Source organism: Cnephaeus nilssonii, assembly GCF_951640355.1.
Source record: "Cnephaeus nilssonii genome assembly, chromosome: 20".
NCBI lineage: Eukaryota > Metazoa > Chordata > Mammalia > Chiroptera > Vespertilionidae > Cnephaeus > Cnephaeus nilssonii.
In genome coordinates this window covers 10,086,378-10,111,253 of record NC_137091.1, presented here as the reverse complement: position 1 = coordinate 10,111,253, position 24,876 = coordinate 10,086,378, and the positions used below count along the sequence as shown (strand labels likewise).

The following is a 24,876-nucleotide window of genomic DNA, read 5'->3' as shown; positions in this document are numbered from 1 at the left end:
GCCCACTGCCCGTGGGAAGTGGGCCTAAGCCATCAGTCAGACATCCTTAGCGCTGCCACGGAGGTGGGAGAGGCTCCTGCCACCGCCGCTGCACTCGCCAGCTGTGAGCCCTGTTCAGGGCTTCTGGCTGTGTGGCACTCCCCCTGTGGGAGTGCACTGACCACCAGGGGGCAGCTCCTGCATTGAGCGTCTGCCCCCTGGTGGTCAGTGCACGACATAGTGACCCGTCGTTCTGCCATTCAGTCGATTTGCATATTAGCCTTTTATTATATAGGATTGGTCTTTGTGATTTTTTCAGGCAACAATATGTTTTAGAGATTTTTCCTTAGCTGTCTTCTATATTCATTTCTTTAAGTTTCATAGTATTGAATGTTGTATGTATTATAGGTTATGTAACCATTTCCCTCGTGATGGACATTTACATTATTTCTACTTTTTTACTATAACATCGTAGTAAAATTGCTTTTTTGTAGCACAATTGCCTTTTTGTGCACCTGTGTTTCTTCAAAGTACATGAAATTATTGGGCCATAAGATAGTTGCAGTTAAAACATTAATTGTTAGTACAGCAAAACAAACCTGTATGCCATCAGTATGTCAAATTACACCTTTGCCCACAATATCTCTTTTTAATATTATTAGCATTTAAGTTTTTTACTACTCTAATAAAAAATGGTCTCAGTATTTTTTTAATTTTTATTTTCCCTGATTACTGGTCCCGGATTGTGAGAGAAATGTCCCAGATTGGAGAGGGTGCAGGCTGGGCTGAGGGACACCCCCCCCCATGCACGAATTTCGTGCACCAGGCCTCTAGTGAGATATAAAAGGTTATACTTGGTCATATCTGATTTCACATAAGCTGCACACACAATTAGAGCTGCAGACTTTGGATTACCTATTGTTTCATATTTGGTTGACTATTGTTTCATATTTTCATTGGATCTTTGGATTTCTTCTCCTTTTACCCATTGATACTTATGTGCAAATTTCTGTTGTCTTTTTTATGTTGATGTAAAGGACTTCTGTATATATTCTGAATATGCATCCTTTGGATACCATGTCTGAGGCAAACTTTTTTCCCAGCCTATAACTTGTCTTTTAATTTTGTTTATTGTGTGGAAATTTTAATTAGTCTTTTTCTTTATGCATTTATATTTCTTCCCTATTCTATAATAGGTCATAAACATATTCTATATTTTTTTCAGTACTTTTATAGTTTTAAATATGAGGTAGGGATTTAACTTTCCTTTTTTCTCTATGAATAGATTGCCAGTGTCCTAACATTTATACAATAGCTCACCCTTTTCCTACTGATTTGAAATTTCACCTTATTATTATTAAACTAGAGGCACGGTGCATGGATTCGCACACCAGTGGGGTTCCTTGGCCTGGCCTGCTCCCTCTTGCAATCTGGGACCCCCTGGGGGATGTCGGACTGCTGGTTTCAGCCAATTTCTGCAGGCCAGCCCAAGCGAACCCACTGGTGCATGAATCCGTGCACCAGGACGGTTTTGGCCCAATCCCTGCAGGCCAGGCTGAGGGACCCCAGTGGTGCACAAATCTGTGCACTGGGCCTCTAGTATGCATATAAGATCTTTGGTCAATCTCTTCCCGCCCTCCCTCCACCCCCCGCTTCCCTCTGAGATTCATCAGTCTGGTCCATGTTTCCATGCCTGTGCGTTGAGCGTCTGCCCCCTGGTGGTCAGTGTGTATCATAGCTACCAGTCGAATGGTTGAATGGTCAATTGGTCGCTTAGGCTTTTATATATATATATATAGATAGATAGATAGATTTCCATATAGGCAGGGTCTATATTTGGGCTCTATTCTTTTAACGTTGATCTATTTGTCTTGTGTTAATATCAAAACTGTTCTTAATTAATATACCCTTATGATATATTTTAATAGCTGATAGGCAAGTTTCCTATCATCGTTCTCTGAAAAGTGAGGAACATCTCTAGAATCAGCGAAGTGTTTATGAAGAAGTAGAATTTAGGTTGGTCCTTTAAAAAATTGACAGAATTTCAGTAAGCAGAAAGGAAAAGGAGGACAATGGGTGAGAGACTAGACATTTCAAGGTATGTTCTGTGAATCACAGATAATTGGAGTCCAGATTATTTTGGGCTTTAAGTGTAGTATCAGAATGTTGCCTTCATTTGGCAGAGGTAGCAGGAAGTGATGGGATCCAAGTGAGCCAGAGAAAGATGAATCAGGCAGCAGTGTGATAATAACTTAGATGTGGCCTAATAGGGGTCTGAACTGGGTAATGGGAAGAAATCGTTCACATGAGAGACTTTTTGAAGGAATATTCAGTAAGAATTGATGGTTGATTGAAAAAGGGAGTTGAGGAAGAGAACATAAGAGATGAAGCTACCTCCTGAGGTTCTAAGCCTGGGTAACTTCAGGAGAATGATAGAACTTGAGTTGGGAGAAGGAGCTGGTTTTCAGGAATGGTGATAACTTGGTTTTAGTCATGTTTACTTTTAAGTGTAGTAAGTATCCAGTTAGAGATGTCTGCCAGATAGTTGGAAATGTGGAACTAAAGCTGAGGAAATACAGATCTGGGAATCAGGTACATGGGGATATTAAAGTTGTGGAAGTTAAGATATCTTGAAAAAATACTTATTAGGAAAGAAGGTGGCTTAAGACAGAACTTTCATTATAATAACCAATATTTGTTTTATACCCTTACTCTACATACCTCCTTTCATATAATCCTTACACCCCTAAAAGGAGATGTTATTATTCCAGAGAGGTTGTAACTTGCCCCAGTCAAATAGCATAGTTATTAGGGAGTAAATCTGTCTGGTTCCAGATTTCATTCTTTTAACTTCTAAGATACTCCACCATTTGGTTGTTGGAGAAAGAGTTTAGAGAAGTATGAGAAATCCATAAAATGTGAGAACTGGGAAGGACTAGGGATCATGTAATCCAACTCCCTTGTCTTACACTTAGGAAACTAAGACCTAAAGATATATGAAGACTGGTTTGGGATTATGAAACTAGATGGTGGATCTGTTAGCCATCATTGCTTCTCATAGTTTTTTGCTGAAATACTTCAAAGAGCAGAATTTTTTTTTTTTTTTTGTATGGGGAGCCTATTGTAAATTTGAAATTTGTTTTGAGGTTTCCTGTTTTATTCTTTAAATATTTCATTTTTACCCCCAAACATACCAGCCAATATTTAATTGTTTTCTTTATCTTTTTATTTTGAGCTAGCTTTAGATTTTCAGAGCAGCTGGAAAGATAATACAGAGAGCTCCTGCACACCCTACCTTCATGCAGCCCATTGAATTGTTCAGGTATAAATAGTGCTTCAGTTTTTCTCTAGCTTCTTTCAAAATTTTTTCTTTGTTTTTAATTTTCCACAGTTTGATTATTAAGCGTCTGGGCTTGAATTCCTTTGGGTTTATCCTGTTTGGGGTTCATTGAACTTGTTTTTTAAAAATGTTTTATTAATCCTCACCTGAGGATATTTTTTCATTGATTTTTTTAGAGAGAGTGGAAAGAAAAGGGAGAGACAGAGAGAAACATCGATGTGAGAGAGACTCATCAATTGGTTGTCTCCTGCATTTACCCCGACCAGGGCTGGGGAACCTGCAACTGAGGGATGTGTCATTGACTGGAATCTAACCCAGGATCCTTCAGTCTGCAGGCCTACACACTGAGCCAACCTGGCTAGGGCTCACTGAACTTGAATCTGTAAGTTTTGTCTTTCGCTTGTGAAGTTCTCACCTACTATTTATTTTTTATTAATTTTAAAGAGCGAGGAAGGGAAAGGAAGAGAGAGAGAGAAACATTAATGATGAGAGAGAATCATCGATAGGCTGCCTCCTGCGTGCTTCCTACTGGGGATCTAGCCCAAAACCATGTGCTCTCACTGGGAATCAAACCAGCAACCTTTTGGTGCATGGGGCTATGTTCAACCAATTGAGCCATACCAGCCAGGGCTCATCTATTATTTCTTCAAATAATTTTTTTTCTTCAGATAATTTTTAAGCATTATACTTTCTTCTCTCCCTCTGGTTCTGTCCCTTAGTTCACTTTTCAGAGTTTTTGGCATGCTCTTTAGGATCACATTGACTCTTAGGTACCTCAAGGGTGAGCCCACTTCATCGACAACTATATAGGATCTGTTTTCCAGAGCTCCTTTCTGTTCACGATGTTCTGGCGCTTTAATCCGCCCTGTTGGGTACTTCCCACAGTTGCATCCACACTCCAGGGCTCAGCAGCAGGAGACAGACAGTGCAGTAGGTTTCACCCCCCTGAGAGTTTTGTAGGTGCCCGTGTCCCCCACCGTTGCAGCCATTCAGGGGGATGAGACTTGAGAAAATGAACAAAAGGGGGCGTAACAAGAACAAAAATGAGGAATTTCCCCCACTTGCTCTGAGTGTTAGACCTCTTGAGGGCTTCTCCTAGACCAGTGATGGCGAACCTAAGACACGCGTGTCAGCACTGACACGCGTAGCCATTTTTGATGACACGCAGCCGCTGAGGCGGCCACATGCCGAGGATGAAACATTTGCAAAATAATGTTTTTTCCTCAAAGTGACACACTACCCGAGTTATGCTCAGTTTTTTGCGAAGTTTGACACACCGAGCTCAGAAGGTTGCCCATCACTGTCCTAGAGCTCTCTGTCCACACCGATGCCCACTTCTGGGTTTTGGGCTTTTCTTGAGTCCTGGCTGGAGGATGTCAGAGGAAGAAAAAGGGGTTGGCTCACCACTGATTAGGTGGTATTTTATTTAATTAATTTATTTTTTTATAATTGACATTTCTTTTATATATATATATATATATATATATATATATATATATATATATATATGTTTTATTGATTTTTTTACAGAGAGGAAGAGAGAGGGATAGAGAGTTAGAAACATCGATGAGAGAGAAACATTGATCAGCTGCCTCTTGCACACCCCCTACTGGGGATGTGCCCGCAACCAAAGTACATGCCCTTGACCAGAATCGAACCTGGGACCCTTGAGTCCGCAGGCCGACGCTCTATCCACTGAGCCAAACCGGTTTCGGCTAGGTGGTATTTTAAATTCTGTTCTTCCCTAACCTACCCACTACTATTTAATGTTTGGGGTTTTCATCTACCTGCTGCATGTATTTTCTGTCCAGGATTTATAGGTGCATTCAGTGCGAGAGACCCAGTGGAATGTGCTTTCTCCATGTTATCAGAATCAGGAAGTACTTCATTTTTCAGATAGTGCAATTTAACACTTTTAAAAATTAGTTTCTAGAAGCTTTATTGTTTTGCCTTTCAATTTATGTTCATTGTCTGGATGACTTCATTTTTTTATTCTTTGTTTATTTTGAGTATCATTATGATCTGGGCTTGTGTATATTTATTTAAACTCATTACAGCCGTTCTCTGAGGCTCAGCTTGTCCCATCTCGGCCAGCGGGAGCTCTCTTCAGTTGGCTTCTACGTCCTTCCACCGTGATCCAGTAGTCTTTGATAGCATTCTGGATTTTCCATTAATTTCTTACACAACAAAATGTCCTAAGCTATTCTTTTCATTGTCTGACTCAGAGTAGGAATAGAACATTTTTTAAGGACTTATGGTTCATTTTAATGAAAAATGATATTTAGATGTTATGCTATGGGCAGTGGAGATACTCATTGCTACAGGGTTGCCCTTAATTCTCTTTTTGGAAATGTTTTTTAAATTATAAAAGTAATCCGTTTTCTCTAGAACATTTGAAAGTATAGATATATAAGGATATTAAAATTATCCCTTATTTTCCACTTAGAATTTTGGCTTTTGAAACTAGAAAACTAGTTTTTAAAATGAGAACTATCAGATATTCCAAATTCTTATTTGAACCTCCTCATTTTGTGTTTTTTTATTTTTATCATTTTCAGAAGATCAGAGACTTGAGGCACTCTGGATGTTTACAAACCCTCTAAAATTAATAATAAAACAGCTTGTTTATTGGAGGGATCACTTTGTAAATTATATAAATGACTACCCACTATGCTGTACACCTGATGCTAATATGAAATAATGTTGAATGTCAACTGTAACTGAAAAATAAAAAAGTATTGAAGATCTTATTTCTAAAATATTCAAATTGACTGAATTTAATTAATTCAAACATATTGAATTCAATGAGAAAAATAAACAACACCCCACCAGAATTGAATGTTCCCTTCTGAGAGTGGTGGTAGATAAATTTAGAAGTTTCCTCTGTAATAAAATATATAGAGAAATAAAACCAAGAAGAAAAAAAAAAGAGACAAAGAATTATACATCAGTTGCAACATCTGTTTCATGTAAACTTTAAAAGAGATTGATAAGCAATTCAGAAGCATGATAAACTATAATGAAGTCCCATTTTTATATTTAGTAGAACTGGGTAATAAATGATGCTGTTAATGAGGTTGGGGAATATAAAAGCAATGTTAGGTTTGGGGAAAATAATGAGGTAAAAATCAAGCAAACAACTTTATTGTATTGAGATGCTAGAGGCCCGGTGCATGAAATTCGTGTATTGCGGGGGGGGGGGGGGGTTCCTCAGCCTGGCCAGTGCTCTCTTGCAGTCCGTAAGCCCTTGGGGGATGTCTACCTGCCGTGGAGGTGGGAGAGGCTCCTGCCACCACTGCTGCGCTCGCCAGCCATGAGCCCGGCTTCTGGCTGAATGGCACTCCCCCTTTGGGAAGGCACTGACCACCAGGGGGCAGCTCCTGCGTTGAGCGTCTGCCCCCGGTGGTCAGTGCGCATCATAGTGACTGGTCGTTTTGCTGTTTGGTCAATTTGCATATTAGCCTTTTATTATATAGGATAGCTCACATATCATAAAATTCACCCTTTAAAAGTATACAGTTCAGTGCTTTTTAATTTTTTTCTTTAATCCTCACCCACAGATATGTTTTTATTGATTTCTAGAGAGTGAGGAAGTGGGGGAGAGAGAGAGAGAAACATCAATGAGAAAGAAAATAATGATCAGTTGCCTCCCTTATGTACGCTCTCTAAACAAAAATTCATAGTACTCCCATTATATAACTTCAGTGATGGATAACGTTTTAGTACTAAGATCTTATTTTGTAATACTTATATTGTTTGGTTGCTTACATCTCTAAACAAGGTTGCTGAATGTTGACACATAATACTTCCTTTTTCCCTTTTAGTGTTCTTATTCTACTTAAAATGTGGCTTCTGAAGTACTGTTTTCTTTTCAGAGAAACCATGCCAGATGGATCAACTGGATCGAATCCTTCTCTCTGGCATCTATAATGTACGCAAGGGGAAGACCCAGCTGCATAAGTGGGCTGAACGCCTAGTTGTTCTCTGTGGCACCTGCCTCATCGTTTCCTCAGTGAAGGATTGTCAAACTGGAAAGATGCACATTTTGCCTCTGGTCGGGGGAAAGGTAAGACTCACAAAGATGAATTATTCTTCATTTGATCATTTTAGTTTTAAAAAATCATATATGCTTTTTATAGCTTTTTCACATCTTTTAAAAGAAACAATATGAGCATTATTAATGCTTACATCACAAAATTTGTCTTTAAGAGTTCTTAGGTTTAAATGAAAAAAAACCCACAAAAACAACTGAGGCTAATTTAAGCATCAAGTAGATTTATTTACATTATAGACTTTCTGGGAGGTCCAAAGGGTATCTAGGCCCCAAGTTCTGTTGTGGAGTCCTTTGGAAGATACTCATGTCTCCACTGGTAGGCACTGGTAACACCAAGAGCAGGCAGAAGGTTCTAACACTAGAAGCTGCTTTTGGAAACTAGAAGTAGCTGCCATTATCCATCACCAATATAGATTCTTTCCAGTTTCTCTTCTCTCCCCTATTAGACTAAAGTTCAGACTGTGGCGTGGTCATAAGTCTCCATCCAGCAGTCATGGAGACATGTCATTTTTTGCATCTGTACTAGAGAATTGCCCATCAAAGGCAATCTGAATTTAAGAGAGCCTCCAGACAAAATGGCTGTAAATACATGCTTTGAAACATCCAATCTGCATGTCTACACAGCAATGGAGATAAAATATACATAATAAAAAGATAAATATATAAAAAGATATAGCTGGGCTTAAGAATAGAATATAGAATATAGAATAAAAATTTGAGTGGTGAGTAGGTCTGAGTCTGAGGACCCACTGGGCTCTGGGTCTGAAAGGTTGTGGCCCCCAGGAGTTCAGCTGTTGTAAGTATTTGGGTCTAAAAGTGCTCTGCTCATGATGAGGGACCTGGCAGTCTTATTGCTTGAAGCCAGGAGGTGAGTAGTACTCTTTGTTCCTGAAAGAAAGCTGGAAAAAACACACCAAGAACAAAAAACAAACAAACAACAAAAACACACACAACCAAAACTCTGTTAACCACTCACTGGAACCAAGGCTGATTTCTGTCTATGGTCCCAAAGAAGTGAGAGGGTCCAGTTATATGGCTTGTGATCAGGAAATGATCAAGCTCCAACTGGCTTAATGAATGAATGTGTGTAATTCCCGTATCAACCATGGGGCAGGAACCCAACACTACCAATGTGAGACCTGGTTCTGGCCTTGGGGGGGCTGAAGGAATGAATGAAGAAAGTAAATAAAATTTCTCTAAAGGGAGAAAATGAGTGAGGGCAAGGTTGGGGATTGGTGGGGAAGAAACGTGAGACAGAGCAAGAAAGAAAAAAGAAACTTCCATTCAAGTAATTCTTGCTCATTCTCTCTCTTTCCTCATAATAGAACAGAATTTTGTTTAGGGTAGCAGTATGACCAAGATTAAAAAAAAAACTATACCTCCCCAACATCCCTTGCACGTAGTGGTGGCTAATAGATATTAACAAAAGTTTCCAGGTGGGACTTTTGGGAAAACCCTTCAAAATGGGACGGACATGAATGGCTTGACCCTTTACCCTGCTTTGTCTTCCCAGCACAGTCCCCCAGTGTTGGAGGTGGAGCAGTCATATGGTGATTGAGAATGGCAAGCATATGCGGAGTGTGATCATTTGGAAAGTAGAAAGCACTTGGGTCTCTGGTAGCATTGTGGAGCTGCTGTACCAGTTATGGACTAACTCTGTATCTAAGCCACTGTTTTACAACTTAATATAATTAATTGATGTGCTGAAGAATTTCACAGATAAAAATATAAAAGAGCCCTTAAAGGAGGTGCTGGTATACATTAATAGGATTTCCAGAGAAGAGAGTAGAGGCGAATGGAAAAGCAATAATGGTTGAAATTTTTCTGGAAGTAAAGACAAACTTGAGTGTTCAGATAAAAAATATATAGTGTACCAAGTAGGATAAATAAAAATAAATCTACATTTAGACACATTGCAGAACATGAAGGACAAAGAGCAAATAATAAAAGCTTCCAGAGAGAAAAAGATTACCTACAAAGAATTGACAGGCCAACAAATTGTGTAGAAGACTACACAATTGCTGAAAGAAAATAAATGTCAACCTGCGTTTTATAGCCAGCTGAGTTATCTTATGAGAGTTGAGGCAAAATAGGACATTTTCAGACAAAGACTAATAAGCTGACATTCTCACTGAAAGAACTACTGAAGGATGTACTTCTAAAAAACAACCCCCTCCTGAAGAAAAAAATGTAAAAGAAAAAAAATAGAACAACAAAGGAAAGTAAATTTAAAGGGAAGATATTTTATATAAAAAACAATAAATGCAGAAATTGATAAAATATGGTGATAAATATATTATAAGAAATGTTTTAAACTTTTACATTTTAATTATGAAATTAAACTACTAGAGTGCAAACTACCCTGAACAATATTCAGGATGTGGTGGTATGTTCCATAACAAAGTGTGATGCAATCTTGGGATAAAAGGACAGAAACAGCCCTAACCGGTTTGCTCAGTGGATAGAGCATCAGCCTGCGGACTGAAGGGTCCTAGGTTCGATTCCAGTCAAGGGCATGTACCTTGGTTGCTGGCACATCCCCAGTAGGGCATGGGCAGGAGGCAGCTGATCGATGTTTCTCTCTCCTCGATGTTTCTAACTCTCTATCCCTCTCTCTTCCTCTCTATAAAAATCAATAAAATATATTTAATTAAAAAAAAAAGAGGCCGAGACCGGTTTGGCTCAGTGGATAGAGCGTCGGCCTGTGGACTCAAGGGTCCCGGGTTCGATTCCGGTCAAGGGCATGTACCTTGGTTGCGGGCACATCCCCAGATGGGGGTGTGCAAGAGGCAGCTGATCGATGTTTCTCTCTCATCGATGTTTCTAGCTCTCTATCCCTCTCTCTTCCTCTCTGTATATATTTAAAAAAAAAAAAAAAGAGGACAGAAACACCAAGTAGCTTTCATCGTTACTAGAAAAATTAAGTATGCACTTAAAAATTTTAAGGATGAATACTAAAAGTAGAGGGGGAAAAGAATATAAAATATCTGGAATGTTAAAAGAAGACAGGGAAAGAGTTGGGAAAAAAAGCAAAATAAATTGCATGGTAAGTTATCACAAGTTGTAATAGAAATAAATCCCAATATATCAGTAATCACAATAATTGCAAATACTAGATTGTTGTTATTTAAATCTTACTACTTGCTATTTAAAAGAGACACCTAAAACTTAGAAGGTTGAACATGAAATGATGTAAAAATTACACAAGTCAAATAGCAACCAAAATAAAGTTGCTATGGTTATAGTAACATAAAAAACATTTACATGAATATCTATATATAACAAAGGACTTGTATCCAGAATATATAAAGAACTTGAACATCACAGTAATAGACAAGTAACCTAGTAAAAAAACAGAGCTAAAGATTTAAACAGACCCTTTACAAAAAAGGAAAAACTGATGGCAGATAAACACATGAAAAGATTCTCATCATCATTAGTTATTAGAGAAATGCTGATTAAAATCACAGTTAGATACTAACTAGAATGACTAAAATAAAAAGACTGATGAATACCTAGTTTAGCAAAGATGGGGAACAACTGGGACACATACGTCATTGGTTGGAATGCAGTCACTTTGGAAACCCTTTTTTTTAGTTACTTGTTTCTTAGAAAGTTAAACACATGCTTATTAGATGACCCGCCAGTTCTTCTAGGTATTGGGAAATGAACATATATCTTTATAAAGACTTTAAGTGAATAATTGCTCAAAACTACAGGCTGCCCCAAATATTCATTGACTGGTGAATGAACATTTTGTATATCCATACGGTGGAATACTACTAAGCAATAAAAAGGAATGAACTACCGATACATATAAGAACAAAGATGAATCTCAAAAGCATTAATCTCAGTGAAAGAGGCCAGGTATAAAAAATTCTTTTTACTGTATGATGCCATTTGTATAATTCTAAAAAAAGACAAGAAAATAATAATGATAGGAAACAAATGACTGGTTATCAGGTTATGGAGGGGAGGGGATTGACTGCAAAAGGGCACAGGGGAAATTTGGGGGGTGATGGGGTTATACAACTATATTCATTTTTAAGAACTTACCAAATTGTTCACTTGGAACCAGTGAATTTTTAAAAAAATCTACAAATTTTATGTAAGTTGTGCCTCAATAAAACTTACCTCCCAAAAAAGACTAATGCAGAATCGTTACAGGGAAAAAGAGGGTCACTACAAATTGATGAGAGCAATATTTCACCATGAATATTTAATAATTCTGAAGTTGCACATTTTACAATGTAGTCTGAACATATATAATGCAAAAATTAACAATTACCCAGAGGAGTTAACTTTTTTTGTGTGTGTGAATCCTCACTTAAGGATTTTTTTCCCATTGCCTTTTTTTAAAGAGAGTGAGAGTCCTAGCTGGTTTGGCTCAGTGGATAGAGTGTTGGCCTGCGGACTGAAGGGTCCCAGGTTCGATTCCAGTCAAGGGCACATGCCCAGGTTGCGGGCTCGATCCCCAGTGGGGGGCGTGCAGGAGGCAGCTGATCAGTGATTCTCTCTCATCATTGATGTTTCTGTCTCTCCCTTCCTCTCTGAAATTAATAAAAATACATTTTAAAAAAAAGAAAAAAAAGAGAGTGGAGGAGGGGTGTGAGAGAGAAACATCAGTGTGAGAGAGACACTTTGATTAGTTGCTTCCTGCATTCGACCCAATGGGCCGGGTATCAAACCTGCAACCCAGACACGTGCCCTTGACCAGGAATTGAACCCACAACCCTTCCATGCGTGGGCTGTCCTCTAACCACTCAAGACACACAGGCCAGGGCTGACAAATTAACTTCTAGTGGGGGATTTACAAACCTCAATATTAGACATTGTATGACTATATTTTTCTGTGTCAACATCCCATACTGAATATTTAAAAGGGAAAATTATTGTAAAACAATCAATATTTGTTCTTCATTTCAATAAGATTCTTTATTTTGATACAGACTCATTCAACTGCAGTGTTCTATTACTAAGAAAAATGTTCATGTTGTGAGCATCACAATAGTTATAAATATTATTTAATTTTATTGGATCTTTTTAATATGGTTCTTTTTTGCTGAAACTATTTTATATTTCTGCCACTTGATTCAGTCTTTACTTGGCACCAGAAACATAATGATTTATGAGTATCACTCGGAAATTTCCAGCCAACTTACTAAGATTTAGTAGCTATGATATACCAAAGCTAGATGTCAGACAAAGGTGTAAATATAGTTATTATAAAAAGACTCCATCATCAAAGCTATATAGGTTGGGCTTTTGGATTTGGAAATTTTTCTTTGAAGAAAGCTGTTATGCTGTGAATCCCTACTGCCATCCCAAATAGGATGGGGAGGTTTGCTTCTTTCCTCAAGTTTGGTGAAAGAGGTTTCAACAGGACTCAAGAGAGCTTGATACAGGTCTCCTTCAGTAAAGGGGGCATAATGGACTGGTGTCCTGACTTGTGACCAGGAAGTCTTGAGGATAAGAGATAGGCTTCCTAACTGCTTTGGTGATAGCTCATGCATTGGGATCATTGTGTACTCCTTGGGTTTGTCAGTTTGTGACTCAAATGGGTTGAGAGAGAGAGCGAGCGTCATTGGTTGAGTGGGTGGATTCTCTTAGAACATGTCCAATAGGGAGGGCCACCTGCAGGGGCAAACAGGCTTTACCAGAGGACAGGCAGTGGACCACCAGAATCCTTTGGGTCTGAGGAGGGAGTGGTCAGTTGCTGGAATAGCATTCATTAGCCAGGTCAAGGGATCTGAGAGAAGCCATCATTGGTTGGGTTGAGGTTGGTGGGGATAATCCAAAGAACCCTCAGAAGGACCCATTGAAATCGGCTTTTAAATTCCCTTTAAGATCTGCTGGGCCCAGAGACTGTGGAGTCAGGTTATGACTAGCCTAGTCAGAACCTTTGGGCTTTTAGCTAGCCTAGTCAGAACCTTTGGGCTTTTAGCTAGCCTAGTCAGAACCTTTGGGCTTTTAGTTTCCCTGTCCTTCCTCCCTTTCCACTTCAACCCTGGAGGGAGTCAGAAATGGCATCTAGCCCAGCACTTAGTAAGTAAGGGAGGAGGTGAGTCCACAAAGCAGGCCAGGGCACCCCTTGCAGGCAGGCAGCTACCTCCAGTGTGCCCAGGTGTTGGGAAAAGGGTTGGAGCAGTCTAACATCTGAAGTGGAATCTTTGCCTCTTATCATGTGCTTGTACTTGCTGTTGCTGCTTCTCCCTCAGGTTTCCTCGCCTTGCTCCTTACCCCCCTTAGAATCATTCTTCACAGGTTATTTCCTCAGTGAGTCCTTCCTTGACTTCCTACTCATCATTCAGACCACCCACCCTGTTCCCCTCCAGCCCTTACCCTGCTCTATTTTTCTTCATATGACTCATTATATATCATGTCATGCTGTATCATGTCACAGTTTTGGTGTTAGAGTGTTTGTCCCCTTTCTAATATAAACTCCATTGAGAGTAGAGAGGGGCTTTGTTCTTTTTCCCCCTGTTGTGTCTCCAGCACTCAGAATAACAGAATGTATTTATCCAACAAATACTTAATTATCAAATTCAGACTATTTTGTGATTTAAAGAATCATAAATAAATTTACTCATAATTATGCACTGAGTTCTACTCTTTCAACATACTTGTTAAATAACTATCCTTTTGCTTTTTATAAACAATTTTATTGAGATATAATTAACATACCATGTGTATGTGTGTGTGTGTATTATATATGAATCAACCAATAAAAGCATAACTAAGTGGAACAAATTGATGTCTCTGTCTCTCTCAGATCAATAAATTAAAGTGTACAATTAAATTAAAAATTAAAGTGTACAATTTAATGTCTTTTAATATACTTGAAGAGTCATACAACCATTATCACAATCAATTTTAGAATATTTTCATGACTTTGAAAAGGAAATCAACCCTCCTTAGCCATAATTTCCCAGCCCTAGTCACCTACTAATCTCCTTTCTGTCTCTACTGATATGCTGATTCTGGACACTTCAGATAAATGGAATCATACCATGTATGGTTCTTTGTGACTGGTTTCTTTTACTTAGTATAATGTTTTCAAGGTTTATACATGTTGTAGTGTATATCAGTATTTTATTCCTGTTTATTGCTGAATAATATTTCACTATGGCTATACCACATTTTTACACGTTTACCTATAAATGGACATTTAGGTTGTTTACACTTTTATGAATAATGCTGCTATAATTTATGTATAAGTTTTTGTATGGATGTATGTTTTCAGTTCTCTTGGGTCTATACTTAGACGTGGAATTGCTGGGTTATATACTTACTCTATGTTTAATCTTTTGAGGAATTACCAGATTGTTTCCTAAAGTAGTTGAACCATTTTATATTCTCACCAACAGTGTATGATGGTTCCAATATCTCCACAACCTTGCTGTATTTGTTACCCAACACTTATTACCTGTCTTTTTTATTTTAGCCATCCTAGTGGATGTGATGTTTTGGTTTGTATTTATCTAATAACTAATGACATTGACATCATTTCATGTGTTTATTGGCCGTTTCTCTATAGTTTTTAGAGAAATGTCTATTCAGATCCTTTGCCTATTTTAAAAAATTGAGTTATTATCTTGTTATTGTCCTTTGCTTTTTGACTAGGATTTTTAAAAAATGGATTCTGGTTTTCTTTCCTGTTCTTCTTCAGGTAGAAGAAGTGAAGCGAAGGCAGTACTCCCTTGCATTCAGCTCAGCTGGAGCCCAGGCTCAGACCTATCATGTCAGCTTTGAGACTTTGGCCGAGTACCAGAGATGGCAGCGGCAAGCATCCAAGGTGATAAGATGTCAGATGTCATGATGTGGCGATAAGAATGTAGAAGCCCGATAGAAATGTATTTTGAAACTAAATCCCAAGAGAGTGAATTATAATTCTTACACATTTTATTCTAGGCCTTTTTGAGTATATAATGAATGAAATAAAGGGATTATTGTCAGGTCTTTAACTTATTTATATTTGGATAGTACAAAATGCTTTCAAAAGTATTTTAAGGTGCATTTACCTTTTATGACATTTCTGTTTGGAGGGTAAGGCCTTGAAGGAATGAGATTCAAATGACTTTCCCTGGACCGTAGTAGTTGGTGATGGATGGAATCATTCCTTAACTGGTAGCCTAGTTTCCTTGGTCTGTTTACATTTAGCACAGCTTTGATGAACCACTTCAGATTTGAACTTATGATGGGACACGACCTCTGATCCTGCCACAAACCGTTATTCCTGTATGCTGAGGATAATTAGCTTTGCAGCATAATTTCTACTTTTTTAGCCCGTAATGACAAGTGCTCTAAAGTTGTATTGCAATTTCTAAATCCTCCTGTTTGCAGAACTTTAACACATTTTTCTTTGTGGAACTAAGTAATTGCATAAAGGGTTGTCTCAATATAATGACCTGTCATCAGAACATGAATGACTTCTCCAGTGGTATTTTGTTTGGTTTTTTTTAGACCCATTTTTCAGAACCCATGTTTTATTAGCATACTATTGTAGAAATATAAATCTCATTTTTGTTTTATTGGATTTTCTGTACTTACATTGTGTAATAAAATCTTGGTATAAATCTAGTTTCAATTTTTAGCAGCTATTGCATTCTTCCGCCCTGAGAAGTTAATATTTTTGAGCATCTTTTGAATGCTAAGCAGTGTGCTCTGTGCTTGGTTATTTGACTTTATCTTCACTAGTGCAGATGAAGAAACTGTAGTAGCACAGTCCGTGTGGCTACAGAAGGACATGTCTTTCCACATCTCACTGCCTCCCAGAGTTTTGTAGTTAGTTTGAATCATCTTAACTTCTTGCATGAAATGTTACTTTTCCACTTTTATGATTTATATTTTTAATCTTTTGTTTATAGACACTTTATAGCATGCCTTTGTGTATTCCTAGCAGCTTATGGTTTTAGGAACAGTAAATATTAACTGGTTTTTATAAATGAATAATTAGATCTCATTACCTTTTTTTCTTCTCATCTTTTTAACCCGGCCTTTTTGTGTAAATGCCGTTCCATACTGTGCTGGGCGAGAGCATTAGGTCCTCGCTCAGATGGCTCTTCTCTTTGACCTGATTCAGGTGGTGTCCCAGCGAATCAGTACTGTCGACCTCTCATGTTACAGCCTTGAGGAGGTTCCTGAGCATCTCTTCTACAGTCAAGATATCACCTACCTCAACTTGCGACATAACTTCATGCAGTTAGAAAGGCCAGGAGGCCTTGACACTCTTTACAAGTATGTGGAGAACAGGTTTTCGAACTAACTTATTAAAAATGAATCATAATCAATATTTTAGTGGTTTGACTTAGGAGTGAGTATGCTTACCATCATCTATGTATTTTCTATTTTTGAAGAGGAAGTAAAATTTTTTACACAATTTTCCCATTTTCCTTTCCCCTTTTACAAAACAGAAAATAGATGCAAAATTTCTGTTACGGAGGCAACACTGAGCTGCCATTGATCTAGATTATCTTGTTAAGTTACTGATAGTGATGTAGCCAGGGTAAATTGAGAGATTCAGTTTATGGAAGTTTTTGAATCAGAAGTGTCAAACATAAATGACTTAAAGGGAATAGGCCTAATTTAAAGAATTCCACTCCCAGGTTAGGGCTTTATTTTTTCTTTGTACGTGCTACTGCCGACTCTAGCCTTTTATTATCTATGAAACTTCCCTCTTCGAATAAGGAACTATTTCTCTTCTAAAGGACTATAGTATGACCCATGTATTTTCCATCTCCTTTGTTAGAATACACTTTTAAAAATATATATTTTATTGATTTTTTTACAGAGAGGACAGGAGAGGGATAGAGAGCTAGAAATATCGATTAGCTGCCTCCTGCACACCCGCTAATGGGGATGTGCCCGAAACCGAGGTACATGCCCTTGACCGGAATCGAACTTGGGACTCTTGAGTTTGCAGGCCGACGCTCTATCCACTGAGCCAAACCGGTCAGGGCAAGAATACATTTTCTATTCCCAATCTCCACTCATGTCACCTCCCTCTTCCCTTTGAAAATGGATGGCAGTGAATAAATATATGGTATAAGTCAGTGGTCGGCAAACTTCGGCTTGCGAGCCACGTGCGGCTCCTGAGCCGCGGTTTGCCGCTCTGTTGACTAATGAGTTTGCCGACCACTGGGATGGGGCTTAATCACAAGGAACAACAACAGCCTGTAATTACTGGAATCGAGAGTCTAGGTCAGTGGTTGGCAAACCGCGGCTCGCGAGCCGCAGTTTGCCAACCACTGGTATAAGTAATTGTCTGGGCTTCTTATGAGGAGGGGAGAAATTAGAAATTAAAGCAATCAACTTACGTGGTGATTAAAAAGATAGTACACATTGAAGTGACATTTTACAAACGTCCTTAGTAACTGATATTTTTAGAATAAATTACAGAAAGCTCTGATTTTTATCTTACATTTTACAAAGTTTTTCAAGTTTAAGCCTATGATTAGTAATGAGATCATTGTTTTAATAATATTGGTATTTAAAAAATAAAAACAAACTATAATTTTAAGGAAGTGGGTTTTAGCATTTCCTTCTGAGTTGCTATGAAAATAGGGTAAATCTAGTTTGAGGGTTGGGTTAGGAATTCAGAAGTTAAGGCACCAAGGCCACAATCAGTAGTCAATGTCAGTACAATTAGAAATCAAGAATTGAGCCCTGGCCTGTTTGCTCAGTGGTTAGAGCATCAGCCCTGAAGGGTCGTGGGTTCAATTCCGGTCAAGGGCACGTACCTCGGTTGCAGGCTTGATCCCGGCCCCAGACAGGGCACACATGAGAGGCAACCAATTGATGTGTCTCTCTCACATTGATGTTTCTCTCTCTGTGTTTCCCCCTTCCTTTCATTCTCTCTAAAAAAAATCAATGGAGAAAATATCCTTGGGTGAGGATTAACAAAACAAAAACAGAAAGCAAGAGTTGAAAATTTGGAAGAGGAGTATTAGTGTGAGGTACAAGGATTCAAATCCGGAAGCAGGCGATGCAGAGCTTCATCGTGGAGAGCACCGCCTCGGCCTTACCATCTTGCACCAGCACATAGTGAAGTGTGATACTCCAAAGGAGAGTGACCGTAGTGACTTCTGCAGATCCAGTTTAGGTTAATGCTGTCTCTGGCTAAGACGGTATAGAGACTTTCACTTGTACCAACAAAATAGAAGCACTAGGAATTACTATTTCGTGTTGTATATCAGATCACATTACAGTAAAACTCCATAATATATAGTATACATGTCTTAAGCTTCATATAAGTGGCCCATTCATTTCAAGTGACTTTTGAACCAATATAATTTCAATATTAAAAAAAGTTGCTTATAAAGGGATTTGGTCTACATGTTAGCTATTCCTGTGTCTATGAGTTGATTAATTGTTGCTAGGTCTTTGTTACATTGCATGTAGAAATTTAATAAAGGAAAAGATTTCACGTATATCGGTATGACTTAATTGTTCCAACATAAGCTTGTCTTCAAGATTTTTTGCCTTTTTAAGGAAAAGAGAGGCCTCCCATCACACTAGACCTGGTTCCCTTGTAGCCTGGACTGAGCATTGGTCATCTTAGCATCTCTGCTGTGCACAGTTTGGCACATAGTGAGAGCTCAGTGAATATTTGTGGAACAAATTCTGTGATGAACATTTAAATAGATTGCTTTCTCATTCAGTAGTATATATATGTAATTTGTGCTTTTGCTTTTTAGATTTTCTCATCTGAAGGGCCTGAACTTGTCCCATAATAAACTTGGGTTGTTTCCTGTATTGTTATGTGAGATTTCTACCCTGACTGAGCTAAACCTTTCCTGTAATGGATTTCACGACCTGCCAAGTCAGATTGGCAATCTCCTAAAGTAAGTATCATGACTTTTCACTAGTTTCTTCACGTCCCTGGCAGAGTAAGTGACTGGTCTGGCCTTTGGAATGAAGGTAGTACTACGTGCTCTCACAGTGACATAAATCCTGTATTATGAGCATTCTGTCAGCAGCAGTTACTCGCCTACAGCAGTGACTAGTGTCCCTCAGTTTCAACAGCAGAGGCTCCGGCTATTTTTGATATTGGAGGGACCATCAATGTCAGTTATGTTTAAGCCATCTTAATAATAAGTTTCTATAGATACTTAGGACATTTTATCATTTATTGGATTCATAAAAATTAGTGACATAAGTTAGAATCCATAATTCTAGTTCTGCCCTTTCCAATTAAAACCTTTCATAAAGTAGACTTGTTTTGCTTTCTTCCTATAGTCTTCAAACTCTCTGTCTTGATGGCAACTTTCTGACTACTTTGCCTGAAGAATTGGGAAATCTGCAACAGCTTTCCTCCCTTGGAATTTCCTTCAACAACTTCAGTCAAATTCCCGAGGTGTATGAGAAACTCACCATGTTAGACAAAGTGGTTATGGCAGGAAATCGACTGGAAGTCCTAAACCTAGGGATGCTGAACAGAATGAGCCATATCAAACACGTAGATTTAAGGTAAGGTCACTTGTTACCATATCTCCTTTAGCTGGACCTCTGATGGACCTTTAGGTTTTCTCTTTATAAAGACTTTTTTTAAAACATTAGGCTTTTAAAGCTATAGTTTCAAAGATGTAACAAAGCTTCGCCTTTCAATCCATAGCAGAGATTATGAATGAGGTATAAGTGTTCCATGTGATAGAGACTTCAAATTGCCTTTGACAAAGGTTATTTAACTTACCTCCCAGCAACATTTTATAAGAATTCCGATTGCCTCACAGCCTTGTCATTGTTGGATTTTAGCAGTTTTTTTCCTTATTGCCAGTGCAGTAGATAGGAATAGTATTTCTTTGTGTTAATCAGTTTTTATGATTGAGGTTGAGCATCTTCTTAATGCTTATTGATTGGTAGTTTGTGTTTTTCTGTAAACTTGACCATTTTTCTGTTGAATCATTGGGTTTCTTCTTGATATTCATTTATTATTATTAAAATGTTAAAAGGTTTTACTAATAGTTTTTAAGAGTTCTATTTATAGTTATATTTTCCTAAAGGAAGCTGTAAAAGACACAAAGAGCTGTCATTTACACTAAGCCTTTGATATCCTTATAAAGATATAGTAATAGAAAAAAATGTATTGGAATACAAGAAAATGAGAACAGGCCTGAGTGCCTTAAATAATATACTTGTATAGACAGAACCAAGAAGCCAGTTTCTCTAATTTGCCCTTGAACTATTCCATACAGATACTGATGATTTTCCACTCCGTTAATTAACGTAACGTGAATCTTAGCACCAGAGAGAACAGGCCGAGAAGGGGAGGGGGGAAGGGCGGCTGCTTCCTCTGGCTTTTGCCGAGGTCCTCCATGCCTGCTTTGCTACGCACTGACCCAGAAGGTTATGCTCATCTGCTGGCCCTTGGTCCTACTCCCTCGTCCCCAGCTAACTTTAGTAGGTATGGGGTGGAAGTTAACGAACTCTGTGGGATCATGGTCCTTTTTTCCTTTCTCTTTATTTAACTTGTTATGCATTTGCCAGTCTGGATTATCTGACTTAAAATAAAGAACTTAAGGTACAGCTATCTGCAAGGTACTTTGAGCTTCACTAAGTGTCAGATATTTACTAACTATTTAGCCCTTTGCCAGTTTCTCATCTAAAACCTTGTGCTGCCTCAGTTCTAGAATCAGAAGGACTTCTCTTTTGATTGCCTTCAGTCATGTTACAGAAGCTGAACTTAGTACCTTGCAAATGAGGCAAGTAGTGAAATTCTTAAGTTGTTTAGAAAGAGAGAAAAACATCATTTTGTTGTGGGGTCGAACCCTGGAGTCAAAAATAAGACCACCGGAGGCTGCTAATTGATTAAAAAAAGCAGGCAAGGATTTATTGAACTGGCCAGGACGGCCGCGAGGGCACCACACGCAGGTGGCCACCCTCACGACCGCGCTGTCCAGGTGTAGGCAGTCCTTTTAAAGGTCTAAACCACAAGAATTTTCCTTTGTTCTAAATGCTAAATTCTAAATTCTAGACATTGGAATGCAGACTTACCTTGCGAAAGCAAATTGTACAAAAGCAGGACTGAGCAGGGTTAATAATCTCTAAAGGTAGTCAACTCCTGGAGCCACTGAGTCAGTGGGAATCAATCTCCTGTGGTTCTGGTCCACGGGCACAGGAAAATGACCTTTGTGAGTTTCCAGGTCTCAATCTGGAGCTGAGGTAACTACCCTATTGTTTAAGCAAGTAAGTGAGTTCAGAAGCCAGAATAGCAGGGTTAAAATTTAAACAGCAGTTTTTACCTAAGTATGGTTGCTACCATATTTCACATACCTCTCCTATTTTTCTTTTGATAGCACATTTGGTAGATTTTATTTCTAATGATTTCCTTATTTTTTAATATTAAGGATGAACCATTTGAAAACCATGGTAATTGAACATCTGGAGGGAAATAAATACATCACCCACATGGATTTGCGGGACAACCAACTGACTGACTTAGATCTTAGCTCCTTCTGTAGCTTGGAGCAGCTGCATTGTGAGCGGAACCAGCTGAGGGAGCTGACACTCAGTGGCTTCTCCCTTCGGACTCTCTATGCCAATTCCAACAGTGAGTTCTCTGCCCAGCTTCCGTTTTTTTCTCTTACAGCTCTCATCAGAGCTTTCTAAGAACAATGGCATCTGTGGTGGTCCTCACGCTCTCTTCTCATGCTCTCTGTAAAGTAGAATTTGAAGTTCATTGAGACCTAGCTTTGTCTTTTCAGTTTGCTATCAACACTTAAGTGGTTGTAATATGCATTAAAAAGACATTACAAGATGCTTTGAGCTTCACTAAGTGCCAAATATCTACTAAATATTTAACCCTTTGCCAACTTCTAATCTAAAACCTTGTGCTGCATCAGTTCTAGAAAGAGAAACCCCTCGTTTTGATAGTGATTTGCTCCAGGAATATTTTCCATGTAAAAGACCTCTTATTTGTTGAGGTCATTTTTTAATGGAGAGTTCATCTTTACCAAAGAGTTCATAATTACTTTTTCTGTGTTTAAGAAGGAAAGGAAAATATGTTCAGTTTCACTAAGTGTCAGAGGAATTAAAATTTAGATAATACATTTTATACTCATCAAATAAAAAAAATAATGCTAAGTGATATTGAAGATAGGGACAGGCAGCACCTTATACATTGCCGGTCAGAGTGCGGTTGGTAAAACCACCTTGGAGAGCAGTGTGCTGGTGTTAGAGAAGTTGAAGACACATGGCCCTGCTTGGAATATCTCCCAGAGACACTCATGTGTAGAAAGAGATGTGGACAAGAACGCTTATCACAGCATTGTGCTTGTTATAGTGAAAAAAAATATATGACTATTAATAGGGAAACTAAGCCATGACATATTTGTATAATAGAATATTGCACAGCAATGGAAATCAAGGTACTAAAGCTTTGTGTGTTAATATGGATAAATCTCAGAAGCACTTTTGAGTAAAAAAAGGAAGTGCATAATTATATGTACACTAGGATAGTTATTATCAAATTTTAAAACACACAAAAATGTTGTTTTCTTAGCTATAAGTATGCCATAACACTATGAAAGAATCCATGGGAATGATAAAAATCATATTCAGGATGATGTTTACCTGGTATGTGCAATGTTTCAATTCTTAATTTAAAAAGTGAAGTATATTAGGCAGAATGTCAAAATTTGTTAAAAGCTACATGATAGGTGAAAGAGAGTGTTCATTATTTTGTTGTCTTTTCTGTATCTCTAAAATGCGTTATTAGGATAAAAGATAGTTAAGGAATTCTTTTGATGCCTTTAACCATGTTACAGAAGCTTCAAATGATAGCTGAGATTAGGTCAGAATAGTGTCACAGCTGATGAGTGTTGTGCTGTTCATAGATATTGTGGTTTGGTAGTAAGTCTTTTGTCATGGAAATACTAATAGGACCATTTTCTATTCTTAATGTATCTAAAGATCTGAATAACTGGCTTCTTTGGAAAAGACCTTATTGACATAGATGCAGTCCTTCGTAACCAAGGTTCTGTCACAGTACTGTACTAAATGGGGCTCTTTCGAACTTAGCTATTCTGTTTACAGAATCCTTAAATTCAACAAGCTGGAAGAATTCACATCAACACTTGCAGTTTTGACGCCTCAAGAGTAAAGGACTCAGCTTCGCAAAAGAAGTTATCCAAATGATCAGTTACTATAGGAAAAGGCACTCACCTTCACTTGTCATTCGGGATATGCAATTGAACCCCTGCACACATTCCAGAGTGACACTACTGCACGCGTACCAGAGGGACTCGGAGGAGAGACTGAAAATACCAGTGTCAGTTGTTGCGAGTATAAACTGGTACAACCACCCTGGAAAACTGTTCAGTATATGCACCCCCTGTAGTCAGCAGTTCTCTCCTAAGCTTATACTCAACATAAATGCTTATATTAGTCCACAAAAGACATGGAAAAAACGTTCATAGAAGCACTATTCGTGCTTAAGTGCCCTAACTCTAAAGTGAATAAACAAATTGTGGTACAGTCATATAAAAAGTTTCGTACTGCCAGGAGAATGAAGGAACTACACCCATATGCAGTAATATGAACAGATCTCACAAGTGCAATGAGGAGTGAATGAAGCCAGATCAAAAACTTTACAGACTGTATGTAATTTATGTAAATAAGCAACAGTAGCCTGTGGTATAGGGAGTGAGGACGGTGAAGGGAGGAGACTGGAAGGTGGATGAGAGGAAGCTCCTGGGAGCTAGTAATGGGCACTGGCTACACTAGTGTGTTCCGTGTGTAAAAATGTAGCGATCTGTACACATAGGATTGTTGCCCTTTTCTATATCTATGTTGTACTGTCGTTAAAAGTTAAAATATTGCCAGTGAAAATCCCATTATCAATTTAAAAAAAATTAAGTAGTTACTATTAACAAACTTCCTGGTCTGGTGTGAGTCCAGTGCAGTACATATGATCCTTCTTTAGTTGTATTTGGTCTTCAAATTGAGACCACGCCATTCACGTGAGTTACCCGTGACTTTTGTCTTTAGTTCATGTCAGTAGGTGGCCTGTTTTCTTTCTGACGATGTCACTTTTTCCTTATTTACTCTCAGTTACTTTCTTCTTTAGACAACGTTACTGACACCCATTCGTTTCTCAATTAGGGCTGACAGCAGTGAATGTCTATCCAGTACCCAGTCTTCTCACGTCTCTAGAACTTTCCAGGTGAGTGTGTTTCTTGAGGGTGGTGTTTGTTTGATTCCTAATATTTGAAAGATGTATGTGGATAATTTGGTAGTTTTGAGGTACAAGAAATCTAAATACTTCTGAAGTCCTTCTCCTCCCATATGTATTACCACTCCCTTAGGCCTATATCACCTCTTGTCTGGAATTCTGTAACAGCTTCCTGATTAGTCTTCCTTTTACTAATATAATCATCTCAACCAGACCTCCATGTAGCCACAGAGTGACCTTTTTAAAGTACAAAACTGACATTGTACTTACTTACTAATCCTTCAGTGATCCCCCTGTACCTGCAGGGTAAAGTCAGTCTTCTGGACATGATTT

At 38.4% G+C, this 24,876-nt stretch overlaps 1 protein-coding gene across 2 annotated transcripts in view; it reads left to right on the top strand.

Moving 5' to 3' along the window:
* Positions 1-24,876, top strand: part of PHLPP2 (PH domain and leucine rich repeat protein phosphatase 2) — a 75,831-nt gene that overhangs the window by 28,357 nt on the left and 22,598 nt on the right. For both annotated transcript variants that reach the window (XM_079759899.1, XM_079759898.1), the window contains exons 4-10: positions 7,195-7,385; positions 15,043-15,168; positions 16,456-16,610; positions 19,070-19,216; positions 19,611-19,841; positions 21,719-21,921; positions 24,474-24,534. In XM_079759899.1, the coding sequence (XP_079616025.1) occupies positions 7,195-7,385; positions 15,043-15,168; positions 16,456-16,610; positions 19,070-19,216; positions 19,611-19,841; positions 21,719-21,921; positions 24,474-24,534 (1,114 nt within the window). The remainder of the gene's footprint in view (positions 1-7,194; positions 7,386-15,042; positions 15,169-16,455; positions 16,611-19,069; positions 19,217-19,610; positions 19,842-21,718; positions 21,922-24,473; positions 24,535-24,876) is intronic.